The sequence below is a fragment of the Nematostella vectensis genome, chromosome 5 (genome assembly GCF_932526225.1).
Source record: "Nematostella vectensis chromosome 5, jaNemVect1.1, whole genome shotgun sequence".
Lineage (NCBI taxonomy): Eukaryota > Metazoa > Cnidaria > Anthozoa > Actiniaria > Edwardsiidae > Nematostella > Nematostella vectensis.
Genome location: NC_064038.1, coordinates 5,183,227 through 5,197,301, shown reverse-complemented (window position 1 = coordinate 5,197,301; position 14,075 = coordinate 5,183,227). Strand labels below are relative to the sequence as shown.

Genomic DNA, 14,075 nt, shown 5'->3' with positions numbered 1-14,075 from the left:
TCTAGTGCTGGAATACGAAAGCCTGAGGGACGACAACCTCGCCCGGTCTGCAGCCGCCGCCTACCAAAACGGCACAACGTTCTTCTACGAGCAAGTGAACTTCCACAAGACCTTCGTGATTAGCAAAGGGACGGACAGCATAATCAACCAGAGTGTCAACCTGCCGCGAAGGTCTATGAGTGGTCTGTTGCTCCTCTTTGTGGAGTCATACACGGCAGGGGCTCGCGACTCTGAGAAGTTCGTGTACCCCGACATCAAGAGCGTTCGCGTTACAATCGACGTCATGCCAAACAAGGTCTTCAGCCAGGGACTACGCCCCACGGATTTCTGGAGGGAGGCTTAGAGGCGGTTCGTCCGCCCCTCCCCTGGGGGGAGGGGGGCACAGCGGAGCGCCTGCCGCCCCTGCAGTCAGCCCCGAGTCGTTCTATGGCGATAACAAGTTTGCTATGTGGATCGACCTTCGAACGACGGACGACAGTGCTATCCATGGGGGTGGTCTCCGATTGGTCAATACCCGCGACGGTGTGCATCTCGAGATAAAACGCACGGCAAGCGGCCAGGGTATCCTGGCTATCCTGCATGACTACGGCGCGGAGCTCTCAGAAGAGAAGATGAAAGAGTACATAAAGGCCCTCAAGACAAAAAAGTTATCGAAGTTAGAGTTTTCCTTGCGTCACCCTTATACCATCGCCCTAGTTGAACGGTAAGGGCAGTAAATCACCGCCCACGTATACGTATAGTATACGTATACGTTTACGTATACGCATTGATCACACCGCCCTCAAGGCACGTGAAACGTACACACTTGTTGCACCCTAGGGTGCATGATGAGCGACGAATACTTTGAGAGTCTTTTTGAGGGGGGTTCCGCGCCGTAGTCATGCAGGATAGCTTTCATGTCCGCCTTGCTCGGCGTATGGAAGACCACCAAGGCCGCGATGTTCTCACGGAACGGCTTCGTGATGCTGGTGAGCTGCTGCGTGATCACCCACACGCTAATACCCACGTGGCGCGCGCTGAACGCCAAGTTGACGAGCTGGTCAGAGCGCCTCTTTACGTCTTTCGAGTCGTTGGGCTGCTCGACGCAGCCTGCCGGAACGGCAACCGGAGGTGTGCAAACTGAGATAGCAGACGCAAGGGAGAAACTCGCGATTCTCGTAGCCTCGTGGAACTCGAGAGAAATGGTAGGCAAGGCCCTGACTCACGACTTCAAACGCATGAGCGCCGAGGAGGTGAGGAAGTACGAGAAGCAATACAAGACTGCTCTAGCCAGCCGGACTACAGACGCCCTGGCAGACAGCTTTCTGAAGCTTACGACCAAGCTAGTAGGCATGGCGCTGCCGATAGAAAGTGTGGTCGATCTCCACAATGACCTAGTGTCCGACTACATCATCAACAACGAGCTCCGCACATTGTGCGGAAGCCTGTCTCTACGCTGCGGTCGTTTGGTGGCTTTAGCTGTCGGGGCAAGCGCTGACACGCGGTGTCAACACGAGGTAGCAGTCGCAAAACCACCAGTGGTTTGCCCGCAAACGCACTGGCGAGTCTGCCACCCCAGAGTAGACGTTCGTTTGAAAGCTTGCCACTTCTTCAGCAACCAAGTAGTTGCATCACAAATGGAGGAACCTCAAGGAAGTACTAGTGCTCAGCCTGCCGGAACGGCAAACGGGTCAGCGGAACCTGACAAACAAGCTGCTGATGATGAGCATCATCAAAAAACTGCTCATGAACCTGCACGTACGCCTTCGGCGTTGGTGGAGAGAATCACGAGCCCCGAGCCACCCGCGAACCGACCTAAACACCCTGGACGATTCGAAGCCGGAAGGCGCTTGGTAGAGGGGAACCGACTTAACCGAGCGAAGAAGAAAGAGACACTTCGTGTCGTGCAACACGTTGAGTCGACGGTCGCTGGCGAGCCGCAGGGACGCGAGGGCTTGTGCGCGCGCGCCGAAGATGCCGCCGCCGGAACGGCAAGCGCTGGCACGCCTTCGGCACACACACCAGTCCCGGAAAGCAACTCTGCTTGGTCGGCCAACTCGGTTATCGGGGTCGCTGGTCTTCTAGTGTCATTGATCGGCATCTACACACGTAGGCGGGAGCTAGCTGCCGCGTTCACTCGTACACCAGCTGCCAAACAGCGAGCTACCGATCCACTTGCTACCGAAGGTACCGACGACGTGACCCCGCCCGCAAATGCGCAGCAGATCAAGGATCGACCGCTTGCCGCTCCGGCGACAGCGCTTCGCGCTCCCGGACTATGCAAATCTCGACTGTTAGCCATGGAGTAAGCAGACATTTAAACACAAGAGCCCCACCCATATCCGCACGTCCGTGAATCATATGCGTACACGCGTATATATGTCGACGAAGCAGCAAAGCAAGATTACAAAGACCATCACCGACGCCGCAGTCATAACCGGCCTCGTCGCCGGTATTGGCTGGGTTGGGCGCAAGGTCTTGCTCGAAGACTTCACCAAAGACCCCTCCGCGAACGCCATGAACTACGCAAAAATGACTGCCGCTTTTGCGGGTGCTGTCGCTTTGAAGGGTTACCTTGAGGACCAGAAGATCTTGCCCATGTAGTAGTGTACTACACGTGTAGGCCACGTATTAGACTCGTGTTCACGTACACACAGCACGTGAAACGTACACACTACTCGATGGCTTCCATCGCAATTTTGGTTGGCGGCGCCGTCCTAAACGCGACTGCATTCGTTGGTGGCAACTACCTCGCAAAGTTCCTGTCAAACGATGAGAGCCCTGCCTTAGCTGAGTTCCGGCGCTGCATCTAGGCGGCCTTTTTCCATACTGCGCTTATACGTATACGTATACTTATAAGATGATTGAAGACCAGTTGTGGAGTGCTATGCACGAGGTAGCAGCCGCTGCTAAGCGACTGACACCGAAGGTGTCGTCGATGGGTGGGTTATGTAGCTTTGGTGACATTGCTAACCGAAGCCTCGAGTTGTGGCGCGCAGACAGGGAGTACGTTAAGAGATTCGCCAATGTCGTTCTCCGAGGGGCTACCGACCTCAGAAAGACCGCCTCGGCCTGTTGGAGACTGATACACCTGTTGCAATACATTGCCGACACATAATGGCGGCGAAGCGTATGTCCGACGAAGAACTCGATGCGTTTCTTCGTCCTATATACTACGCCAGAGATGGCTTCTAGGGAGTGACCGCTCTGCATGCCAAACTTTCCAAGGGCTCAGCCTCCATAGATCGAGTGCGCAAGTGGGTAAGCTCGCAGCCCGTCGGGGGCTACACACAGACACCTACTCCTCCAACTACCTACGCCCACTTCTCGGAGCAGATACCAAACCGTATCCACTAGTCGGACCTGCTATTCTTGCCAACCGACCGCGGGTACAAGTATGCCCTGACTGTCGTTGACGTTGCTTCACGATATAAAGCCGCCCTCCCACTGAGGACTAAGAGCACGGTCGTCGTCTCCCGCAAATTCGCTGACATCTATTCAGAGGGACCTCTCACATGGCCTAAAGTCCTCATGGTTGATGACGGCACGGAGTTCAAGGGTGCTACCACAAAGCTCCTAACAGACCACGGGGTGGAGGTCCGAAGGGCTGAGCCAGGGCACCACAGGAGCCAAGCTTTCGCCGACTTTTTCCATCGCTGGCTGGCACAGCGCCTATTTCGTGCGCAGTACTCGAAGGAGCTTGCATCCGGCGAAACAAACCGCGAGTGGGTTACCGCTTTGCCAATCGTCATCTCGGCTTTGCGCCTAAAGACGCCATAAAGCTGAGGCGCGTGCCTCTCAAAGCCGAAAAGCCCCCCTTAGAGGTCCCCTTAGAGATCGGAACGGAGGTGTACATCGCCGTAAAAAGGAGGAAGACCTCCAGGACAAGGGACGACGGCGGGCGACGGACCCGTGGTGGACATGCAAGGCATACCCAATACTAAAGAGGGTTATGGAGCCCGGACAGCCAGTGTTGTATTACACGGCGTACTCTAAGCACGGCTTCACGCATTCGCAGTTGCGTAGCGTCACGCTTGCGTGATCAGCGCTTGTGCCTTCTATTGCAGCTAAGGCACGTGAGTCTGACATTCCATTTGTAGTGACCCTGACTGTCATCCAGCCGGTCGATATTGAAGCGTTGGGGATGGCTCTTGGTGTACCCCTGAAGCAGAAGCTGATTGCCACAGACCGTGCACTTCTTTTCCGCGTCAGCAATCATGCCGAGTACGTGGTCTACCGTCAGAACGTGGTGCGATCCCGTGTACTTTGTGCGACCCTTTCGCCTGTCGTCTATAGCGTATCGCTTGATTCGCGCTATAATGAGCTCTTCACTGGGCGTAGCCTGCAGTCATGTGGGAACCAAGGCACCGGGGGTGTTATCGGGAGATGCCGGTGTATACAGCATTCGTGATCCATGATAAACAGACGTCTTGGAGTCTGGATAGTCTTGCCCTGCACCCGGTGGACGGTTCCTCAGCCCGCGCATTTCCACTCGAGGGGAAGCCCGTTAAGGACCGCGTCGAGAGGAACCTCGACTACCGTGCCTTTGTATGCGTCGATATTCTCAACCCTTTTGCCTGGCACGGGCACTGGCCGCCCTTGCTTGCGATAACGATGCGCGACGCTAGGATCGGGGTCAAAAGAGGATGGTTGCTGGCAATCGGGGGTAGTTTTTCCTGTGGTGCTCTATTAATCACTGCTGAACAAGAGCCCCCATCTTGTTGGTCGAGCACACCCACATATCGCTTGGGTGGGTGCTCGATCGCCGCGTCGAACGCTACCCCATCCCACTCCTCTCGAAACACCTCAAGGTGTTGGGAATCTGACCGAAACCAAACCTGTCCTTTATGTCGTGGAGCCTGGAGGAGGGCAGGCCGACGCATGTACTGTACGGCTTTCCGCAGTCTTCACACAGGCAGCGGTAGTCGGACTTGAACCAGCGGATGTTCCCTTGTGCCCACTCCTTGAGCAGGACCTGCCCATAGTCGCCACAACACACTACCTGACACGGCCGCGTGGCGAGGTACTCTAGGATGGCGCGTAGCACTTTAGTCTGTACCTTACAGCACTCGTCAATGATGATTACTTCTGCGAGATGGTCGAGTTTGTGCCCCAGCTCGGAAGGTCTCCACTCCTCTATCGGCTTCTCCGCTGGTATGCAGAGGTAGTAGTGGTAGGTTTGAACCTTCACCGCGAGGCGCGGGTTATTGCGATGGTCGTGGGCAAGGTCGTTCTCGGGAGTGAGCACCACAACGTTGCGGCCGCGGAACATGCTCACCACCCACTCGGTCTTCCCCGACCCTCCATGGCCGGTTAGATACATCTTTGCAGAGGTTGCGGCCACTAGATCGCACGGCAGACTCGGCGCAGTGCTTGGCTCCTTGGCCAAGCTCCCCGACTTCTTCGGACCCCAAGCCGCTTCGGGTCGCCACTCGTACCCAGGATTCTTGCCTGTGAGCGGCTTAAGCAGCTTGCGCTTGGCATCCCCGGGGATGCCCTCGTCCAGGATGTTCTGGACCAGCCCTGCCAGTGCGGCGGGCGCCTCAGGCATGTTATTGAAAATCTCCTCTATGTAAGCGTCCATGTTTGGGTATGCCTTGTGCCACCCAGTCTCTAATTGCCCGTATCACAGCCTTGCGGTATCAGACAGGACGGGTATTTGGGTATGCCTTGTACCACCCAGTCTCTAATTGCCCGTATCGCAGCCCTGCGGTATCAGACAGGACGGGTATTTGGGTATGCCTTGTACCACCCAGTCTCTAATTGCCCGTATCGCAGCCCTGCGGTATCAGACAGGACGGGTGTTCGGATATGCCTTGTGCCACCCAGCTCCGCCGGCTACGATATCAGAGAGGACGAGTGCGAACCATTCCCGAGCGCGCCTCTCGGTGCCGCGCATCCTCTGCCCTACACGATTCGCTCCGCAGGGGCGACACAACCGCGTCTCCGACTGCGTCCCTATGCCGCAGATCCTGCACGGCACGGGAAAGGGGCTGCCCTTATGGAGCCCTTGGAGGTACACCTTGCAGTAGGTATCCATGCACCTCTGGCCACACGTGTTTGCATGGCCGACCTTTAGCCACCTACAGTAATCTTTTCCGCACTTCATCCTTCGAATGCTATGCACATGTGTATATATACGTACGTATGCACATGTCGTATACTACAGGACAGACGGGGGTCTAATTGCAAGGTTCCCACTCGTTTCTATGAAAGGCCCCAGTCCCGCTTCTGTCGATAGACAGCGAATTAATGATTGCTAACCATTGCTAATTATTTATCTACGCGGAGTGTGTTTTGCGTAGATTAATAATTGCTAATTATTAATCCACGCGAAGTGGTCCCGAAGTAGACTGATAATTAGCAATTATTAATCTACGCGAAACGCGTTTCGGTGTCTATGAAAATCCAAAGTCCCCCCCCCCCCCCTGAAATATGATGGTGTTTATGCTGGCTCATAAGATTATGTCAGATTCCCCTATATGTGAGCTTTTATTTTTCATATGCTTGCCGCTTACCGAAGAATCCGTTATTAGAATTTACGAATTAGATGTGGGGCGGATTTACCGGGCTATCAGGGGTATTGAGTGGGGCGGATATCGAGTGGTTATCACCTGGTAGCCCAACTCTGTTTTTGTGTGTTGTTTTGTTATCTGTTGAATAATTTAGCTTCCTTGAGAAATACAGCAACAAGCAGATAATGAAAGTTCTATGGCACGATTTTATTTACTACATCAGTAATCAGTAAATAATCGTGAGTAAATAACAAGACTTAACATTATTATCCATTCCTATTTAGGAATTTTGCCTCGTTGTTTAAGGAGTCTCCGTATAATTTACTAGTTTACTACTCATGGGGGAAGATTTACAGTTTTCACAAGAGCAAAGCTGGCTAATTAAACTTACAATATCATACGAATCTGCAAAACATTTTATAGTCGAGCAAACATACCAAAAATAGCGATGCAGGAAACCGACGAAAGAAAGAAGAGGGAAGACGTCTTTTTCGTCTTCGCGCGTACTCTCGATTCGGTTCCCTGCATCACCCTGGATCCCCGCGAGAAGACGTAAGAAAGGAGAGGGAATATGTCTTTTTCGTCTTCGCGAGTTCTCTTGATTCGGTTTCCTGTATCGCCCTGGGTCCCCGAGAATGATTTTTCATGTCATTACAGAAATTTATCAGGGAATATCTATTCTATGTTCTGAGTCGATTGATAAAGGATAGAGGCTCAAACAAAATTAGGTCCATTTTTTTACAAGGAAAAAGTGATTTCAGTCAAGACTTTAGACGCAAAATGACATCAAAATGCTGTAACCACCAGCGACCTTGAAGAAACGACGACGGCAACATGGACGACGACAGCAGAAAACAATGGAATTTCATTCAATATTCCGTAGAAGCACGTGAAAATGCGTCCTGTCTGAAACATTTCAGCTGTTTTCAACCCAACCACAACCGAGCCGCATACTTTTTTTTTCAATCTCGTTGTCAAAGCCGTAGTTGTATAATAATATTCCTGACAGGCTCTTTCCACAATTGTACATGTTGCAGAGCGCATGTGAGCACAAGCCGTGTAATAATGGAACATGTCACACCAGCAAGCTCGACGATACCTACACGTGTGTCTGCCATGATGTATTTATCGGAGAGAATTGCGACATAAGTATGACATAAACATAATAAATTATTTTCTAAATTGAAGGCCGACGAGTCAATTTGTATATTTCAATAGTACTAACATTCTAATGGAAATGTAATAACAGAGGCATTTAACTCGTGATGAATTGAATTATACTGATGAGGCTCAATGTAATCTTAACAGAGGAAGCTCGAGCTCTTGGGATGGAAGATTACAGAATCAAAGACGACCAAATCACCCAGAGCTCTTATTACTTTGATTATTATATGGGAAAGTACGCACGCTTGAACCTAGACGCGAATTCAACCTCCCCTAGAGCCTGGATAGCACACGGATCTGACCCTGAGAAATGGATACAGATTGACCTGAAGCGACTTGTGATAGTCACCAAAGTGCAAACACAGGGAAGTACCGGAGCAGACAATTGGATCACAAGCTTTACGATCAGCTACAGTCTTGACGGAACTAACTGGTCAGTGTACCAGGAGGGAGGTGTTGATAAGGTATGTAATGGTTGGACCATCAGTCTGTATGGTACTGCCTGGTCAGTGTACCAGGAGGGAGGTGTACCCAAGGTATGTAATGGCCAGACCATCAGTCTGTATGGTACTGCCTGGACAGTGTACCAGGAGGGAGGTGTTGATAAGGTATGTAATGGTTGGACCATCAGTCTGTATGGTACTGCCTGGTCAGTGTACCAGGAGGGAGGTGTACCCAAGGTATGTAATGGCCAGACCATCAGTCTGTATGGTACTGCCTGGTCAGTGTACCAAGAGGGAGGTGTTGATAAGGTATGTAATGGTCAGACCATCAGTCTGTATGGTACTGCCTGGTCAGTGTACCAGGAGGGAGGTGTTGACAAAGTATGTAATGGTCAGACCATCAGTCTGTATGGTACTGCCTGGTCAGTGTACCAGGAGGGAGGTGTTGACAAAGTATGTAATGGTTGGACCATCAGTCTGTATGGTACTGCCTGGTCAGTGTACCAGGAGGGAGGTGTTAACAAGGTATGTAATGGCCAGACCATCAGTCTGTATGGTACTGCCTGGACAGTGTACCAGGAGGGAGGTGTTGATAAGGTATGTAATGGTTGGACCATCAGTCTGTATGGTACTGCTTGGTCAGTGTACCAAGAGGGGAGGTGTTGACAAGGTATGTAATGGTTGGACTATCAGTCCATATGGTACTGCCTGGACAGTGTACCAGGAGGAAGATGTGACAAGGTATTGGTCAGACCATTAGTCAACATGCTTACAACCTTGAAAGTGTTACAGGATGGAGGTTGGTAGTCGGACCATCAGACATAGAACCAGGGCCTGGATGGACTTGAAGCACTTGATGAGTAACATGTACTGTAATGTTTTTCACCAGGTATTCCAAGTTGTAGGTGTAACCCATAATCACCAGGTGGTAGATACTGTCCTTTCTCAACCAATCAAGACAAAACTCCTGAGGATCACTACCGTCACGTGCCACTTCTCGTGTGCACTGAGATTGGAAGTGTATGGTTATGACGCGGACTAATTGTGTTCTGTCCATTAATCTACAAGGTGGGGTGTGGGGTATGGCAGGATTATCATGATTTTGATATTATAAGTGTGTTCTTTCTTATGCCAGGAGGAGCCGATTAAAGGCATATTAAACTATCAAATGATTAAACAACCAGTTCACTAATTCAAGAAGAAATTTAACGGATAAAATTGCATCAATTATTATCGTATTAAAAACAGTTTGTTTTCTAATTATATGAATTTAAATATATTATTCTTATAGACACTGTTGAAGGACAAGAATTACAGATGAAGCGCACAAAATAAAAAGATGCACAGTTCATGGGATAGGGATTATGTATTAGAGGCAATTCACAGTACACACTAGGAATAGGGGCTGAGAAAGAGGATGCACAGTTCGCTAGAAACAGATCATGTTGTAGAAAATAATTAAAAGTTCTTTTAATAGTGCTCATGTTATAAAAGAGAATTCACATTTCGCTCAAAACAGATCATGTTGTATAAAGAGAATTAAAAGTTCGCTTAAAAGCGCTCATGATATAAAAGAGAATTCACATTTCACTAGAAACAGATCTTGTTGTATAAAGAGAATTAAAAGTTCGCTTAAAAGTGCTCATGTTATAAAAAAGAATTCACATATTGCAAAAGCTCTAAACTCAACACTAAAATGAATTGTGAAACGTTTAACTTCTTCATTTTCGTCCTTATCGGACCTTGGTAATAATTCCGCATCAAAATAAGGTGATGGGTGCATGTTGTAAAAATCGAAGTCATGTTAGGATTGTAATAATAAACATTACCAACTGATGTCGAAATGCTGTTACGTCATGTTTTATCGCGCGGGTCGATCACACTAGCACGGATATTCAAAAGTATCCGGATTCGTTTTGCCGAAAGCGGATCACTTGATTTGCGTCCACACTATCGTTTTCGCAGGGTTTTCGCTTTGATGCAGTCGTCCACACTAACACGGTACGGCGTGACGTAATTTTTTTTATGCGCATGCTCATAGAAGCAGACGAGCCTGCGAGATGACGTCATCGTTTTCAATTTGACACGGATTCGACCGTCTACACAACGGACCAAAGTATATGGATATATTTTGATTCACTTTCGACAGAGTTTTTTAAAGTATCCGGATTCCCGTGTTAGTGTGGACGGAATGCCTAAACGTATCAAAAATACGGATTCAAACGAATCCGTGTTAGTGTGGACGGCCCCTCAAAAGCCTACAATAAACACCGACTCCAGACATGCGCAGTACCATAACGCTGCCCCTTAAGGCTTGTTAACCTTGAAAAGTGAAGGTTTTTACTCGCGGGTTTTTACTGAACATGAAACAAACAAATTTCTTTGTAAGTCAAAAGAAAGTGGTTCCAAGTTAATTGGACACCCAAGGCATAACGCAAAAACAAAAAAGTTGTACAATTAAAACAAGATCCAGATGGATAAAATTGAAAAAAATCTATTGAAAAGCAATAAGATTTGATGTTATCATGATCACGCTTCCCAAATTTGAATAAACAATGATTTGAAAGTTTGCGAAAGCAGCAAATAAATCGAAAAGTAACGGGGGAGATCAGAAAACATTTGACGGCGAATTGTTCCTAATGACACAGTAAATCATTTAGAAAAGTACCGAATAATTATTTATTCACGAAATTCTTAAGATCAATATTCGAAGTCTATCACGAACAAAACTTAAAGTTTGTTCGACACAAATAACAAAAGACAATAAACTGTTTTAGAAAACGAATAATCATTCTCAGTCCATCATTCAAACAGAGACGAATTAATAATTAACAAAAGTTTTTAAATAAATAAGAAGTATATCAAAATCATATTATCTTCCCTTCATAACAGAAGGGACTAGAAACTTGGAATTTTACTTTTCTTTCGGTAACTTTTTAAACAATAAACCATTTTTAAACAAATAATCTTACTCAGCGAATCAAAGCAGATACTAATTAATAAGTAACGAAAGCTTTCAAACCCAAAATGAAGTTCCTCACAAATCAAACCAGAGACCAGAGGCGGATTTCAAAATAGGGGGTGGATTATGGCCGGATAGATGGCTTATATCTGATCCAGTGGCTCTTGGTAGGTTAAATAAATCTAACTACTTCACGCTGAATTGGATTTGTCGCGTCAACAAAGTCAAGCAGTCAAAGGCACATGGACAGTACATCCCTTCCCTCACACATTTATTTTCTTCAAACAAAGTGACATTTCAGTTGTTTTTATTAACTCAAAAAGGGGGGGGGGGGTGGATATCCACCCAAACTACCCCCCTGTATCCGAACACCCCGAGACGAATAAATAATTAACAAAAGCTTTTAAACCCAAATAAGAAGTTCCTAAAAAAACATTATATCATTTTTATTTTGGCTTCTGCCCTTCATAACAAAAGGGACAACTTCTAGAGGGAAGCAAAGAAATTCCGAATTTGACTTTTCTTTCGGTAACTTCATTAAACGATAAACAAATCTTAAAGTTTGTTTAACAGAAATAACAAGATAATAAACTTGTTAGAAAACAAATACTTCTACTTAGCGAATCAAAGCAGCGACGAATTAATAATTAACGATAGCTTTTAAATCAAAATAAAAAGTTCCTCCAAAACATATCATTTTAAAGATTGGTCGGCATGTCATTCCTACAAATTCTCCGTTTCACTTTTTATATAGGGACTTCTAAAGGGAAGCAAAGAAACTCGGAATTTGACTTTTCTTTCGGTAACTTCATTAAGAACAGCTCTTCGTATCTGGAAGGGCCGATCATCTCTCGTAGTTTCACAGGCGATGCTCTTTCTTGCTGGATGAGGTGTCTTGACGTCTTGGAGTGTTTGTCTGTCAACGTGGGGGCCATTGCTGACTCGAGCTTGAAGTTTTGGTGCGAGTTACTGTCTGTCGATAAGTACAGCTGCCAAGACGAGAAGTACCAGCCAAACTCTACCTCAGACCATTACGAAATAAAGGTACGAAATTATTTCAAGGTATCCAATGTATTTTTAAGAAGCGCTCCGCTAATCCATTCAAGATGAAATGCAATACTAAAAAAATGATTTTTCAATAATTTGTCTATAGACTTATATTTGTCTCCGGATTACAAAAATGTGTTTCTTTTATAAATCGAACAAATATTAAATATTTTATGGATTTTTCCTTATTTTTCTCGGCTTGACCCCGAAAAACACTACAAAATTTGAACCAAATATCGCTACCTGCAGCGCGAAAAATATATAAACAGCGCAGAAACCCAACAACACCACAGGAGGCAACCAGGATATGTGATCTCAATATTATTTTAATCTTAGCTTAATCCAGTTAAAAAAGAATATTTGACAAATTTTCTCAAATATAGCCTCGCATCCATCATTTTGCACGATCATTTTGCACAATTTGTCGGTCAAACCGACAAATTGAGGCCTTTAAAGTCGCATCTGGTACATTGCTCTATCAAAAATGGTCATTTTTCCTGAAAAGATAGTCACTTACTTGCCTAGAATCTGAAATAAAATTTTGGGGATAATAAAATCCGGAGCGCTGAGAGCGCCAAGAAGATACAACACTTCACAGGTTTTTGACCTTTCAACTTGGGATAACTATGACACCAACTGCTGAATTCGCAGGGAAATTTGGCTTTTGCAGAAGCTCCCTCATCGATACAACGCTGAAAACAAATTTGAGGACCAATAAATATGTGTGTTATTACTTGCATTCTTTGTTGTGCGAGATGATTAAAAAAACACGTATTTGAGTAATTATTTGAATGGATTATAACTAGTCTTGCGTAATCTTTGTGTCCAAAGAATTCGTAACAAAGATCAAAACAACAAGTTGAGTGGTTTTAAATTTTCCTCACCTCAGCTTGGGAAAGTTCTTGATAGGCATCGTTTTTTATCAATGCTTGTTCCTCTACAAACGCATAAAAACGGCTTGCGATCTCGGAATGTTTTTCATGGTGCTTCCACGTGACCTGCAGTGCACACAGGAATCCCAAAGTTTCTCTAACACAATGCAAAAAAAAAAGAGAGAAAAGAGAAATAGCAACCAATCAAAAAATCTGATTCCTTATTTTGGAATAGAATAAAATAAATAATGTCCAACTGTAAGGATTGTTTGAAATTGTAAGCCACTGAAGTTATCGGATGATGGATTTTATTCGTGTGAAATTGACATGTGGCAATAAACAGATAGATTTTTTATACCAGTACCAGGTACCAGGTACGTTCTATGAGTTTTTATACAGTGGTTTCTTCTTGCTGTCCGTTTTGCACAGTTTTAATGAATATGGCTTTTTGCCCATACTCTCAGTTCGTAGGCGGGGCGTGTTTCGCTAGTCAAGACAACCCTGATATAGTGCAGTGCGTGAATATCACAAACTGCACTCAAGATATCAAGAAGCATCTCCGTTTTATCGCTAAATTACGAAGCAAAGCTGCTTCTGGCCAGTGCAGGTAAAACAATTTTAACATTGACGCTCATGAATAACCACTTTTTATAACATACAGTTTGATTTGCTGTCCAGGTTTGTTTGACCCTGAAGGAAAATACACAAAGCTCCCTATCTGCCCAAGCCACCGCAATTCACATGGCGCATCAGATGGCGCAGTTATCGTAAAAACTGCTGCTGCCTAGTATTTTGGCCAGTCACCGGAGCCGCGCTAAGCGGAAATTGGGATATCCGTGGACAGCGCAAGATCCAGATATCCCGTGGACAGCGCCAGATCCAGATTTTCCTGTTTACAGCGCCAGAGTCAGATCCCCCCGTGGACAGCGCCAGAGCGAAAACCTCCGAACCATACCCCCCGTGGACAGCTCCCGAACCATATCCCGCCGTGGATAGCGCCAAAGCCGGTACCCCCATGGACAGTCCCAGAGCAAGATCCCCCCGTGGACGGCGCCTGATCAAGATTTCCTTGTTGACAGAGCCAGAGCCAGAT

General features: G+C 46.9%; 1 protein-coding gene and 1 long non-coding RNA gene across 5 annotated transcripts in view; one reads left to right on the top strand and one right to left on the bottom strand.

The window, feature by feature from the left end:
• LOC5509189 (EGF-like repeat and discoidin I-like domain-containing protein 3) overlaps positions 1 to 14,075 on the top strand; it is a 38,509-nt gene that overhangs the window by 7,461 nt on the left and 16,973 nt on the right. Inside the window, exons 2-5 of one of the 4 annotated variants that reach the window (XM_032378060.2) lie at positions 7,532 to 7,643; positions 7,803 to 8,122; positions 8,991 to 9,169; positions 9,393 to 9,945. The exons of 1 other annotated variant lie outside the window; for it this stretch is intronic. In XM_032378060.2, the coding sequence (XP_032233951.2) occupies positions 7,532 to 7,643; positions 7,803 to 8,122; positions 8,991 to 9,143 (585 nt within the window). In that variant the 3' untranslated portion in view covers positions 9,144 to 9,169; positions 9,393 to 9,945. Of the gene's footprint in view, positions 1 to 7,531; positions 7,644 to 7,802; positions 8,123 to 8,990; positions 9,170 to 9,392; positions 9,946 to 11,777; positions 12,108 to 14,075 lie in introns of those variants that run through there. 2 more of the 4 variants (XM_032378061.2, XM_032378039.2) reach the window with 2 other exon arrangements.
• On the bottom strand, positions 12,067 to 13,105 carry LOC125563199. Its single transcript, XR_007308213.1, has 3 exons — positions 12,995 to 13,105; positions 12,628 to 12,802; positions 12,067 to 12,081 (listed from the first exon to the last, which is right to left on the bottom strand). It is a non-coding gene; the product is annotated as an uncharacterized LOC125563199 (long non-coding RNA).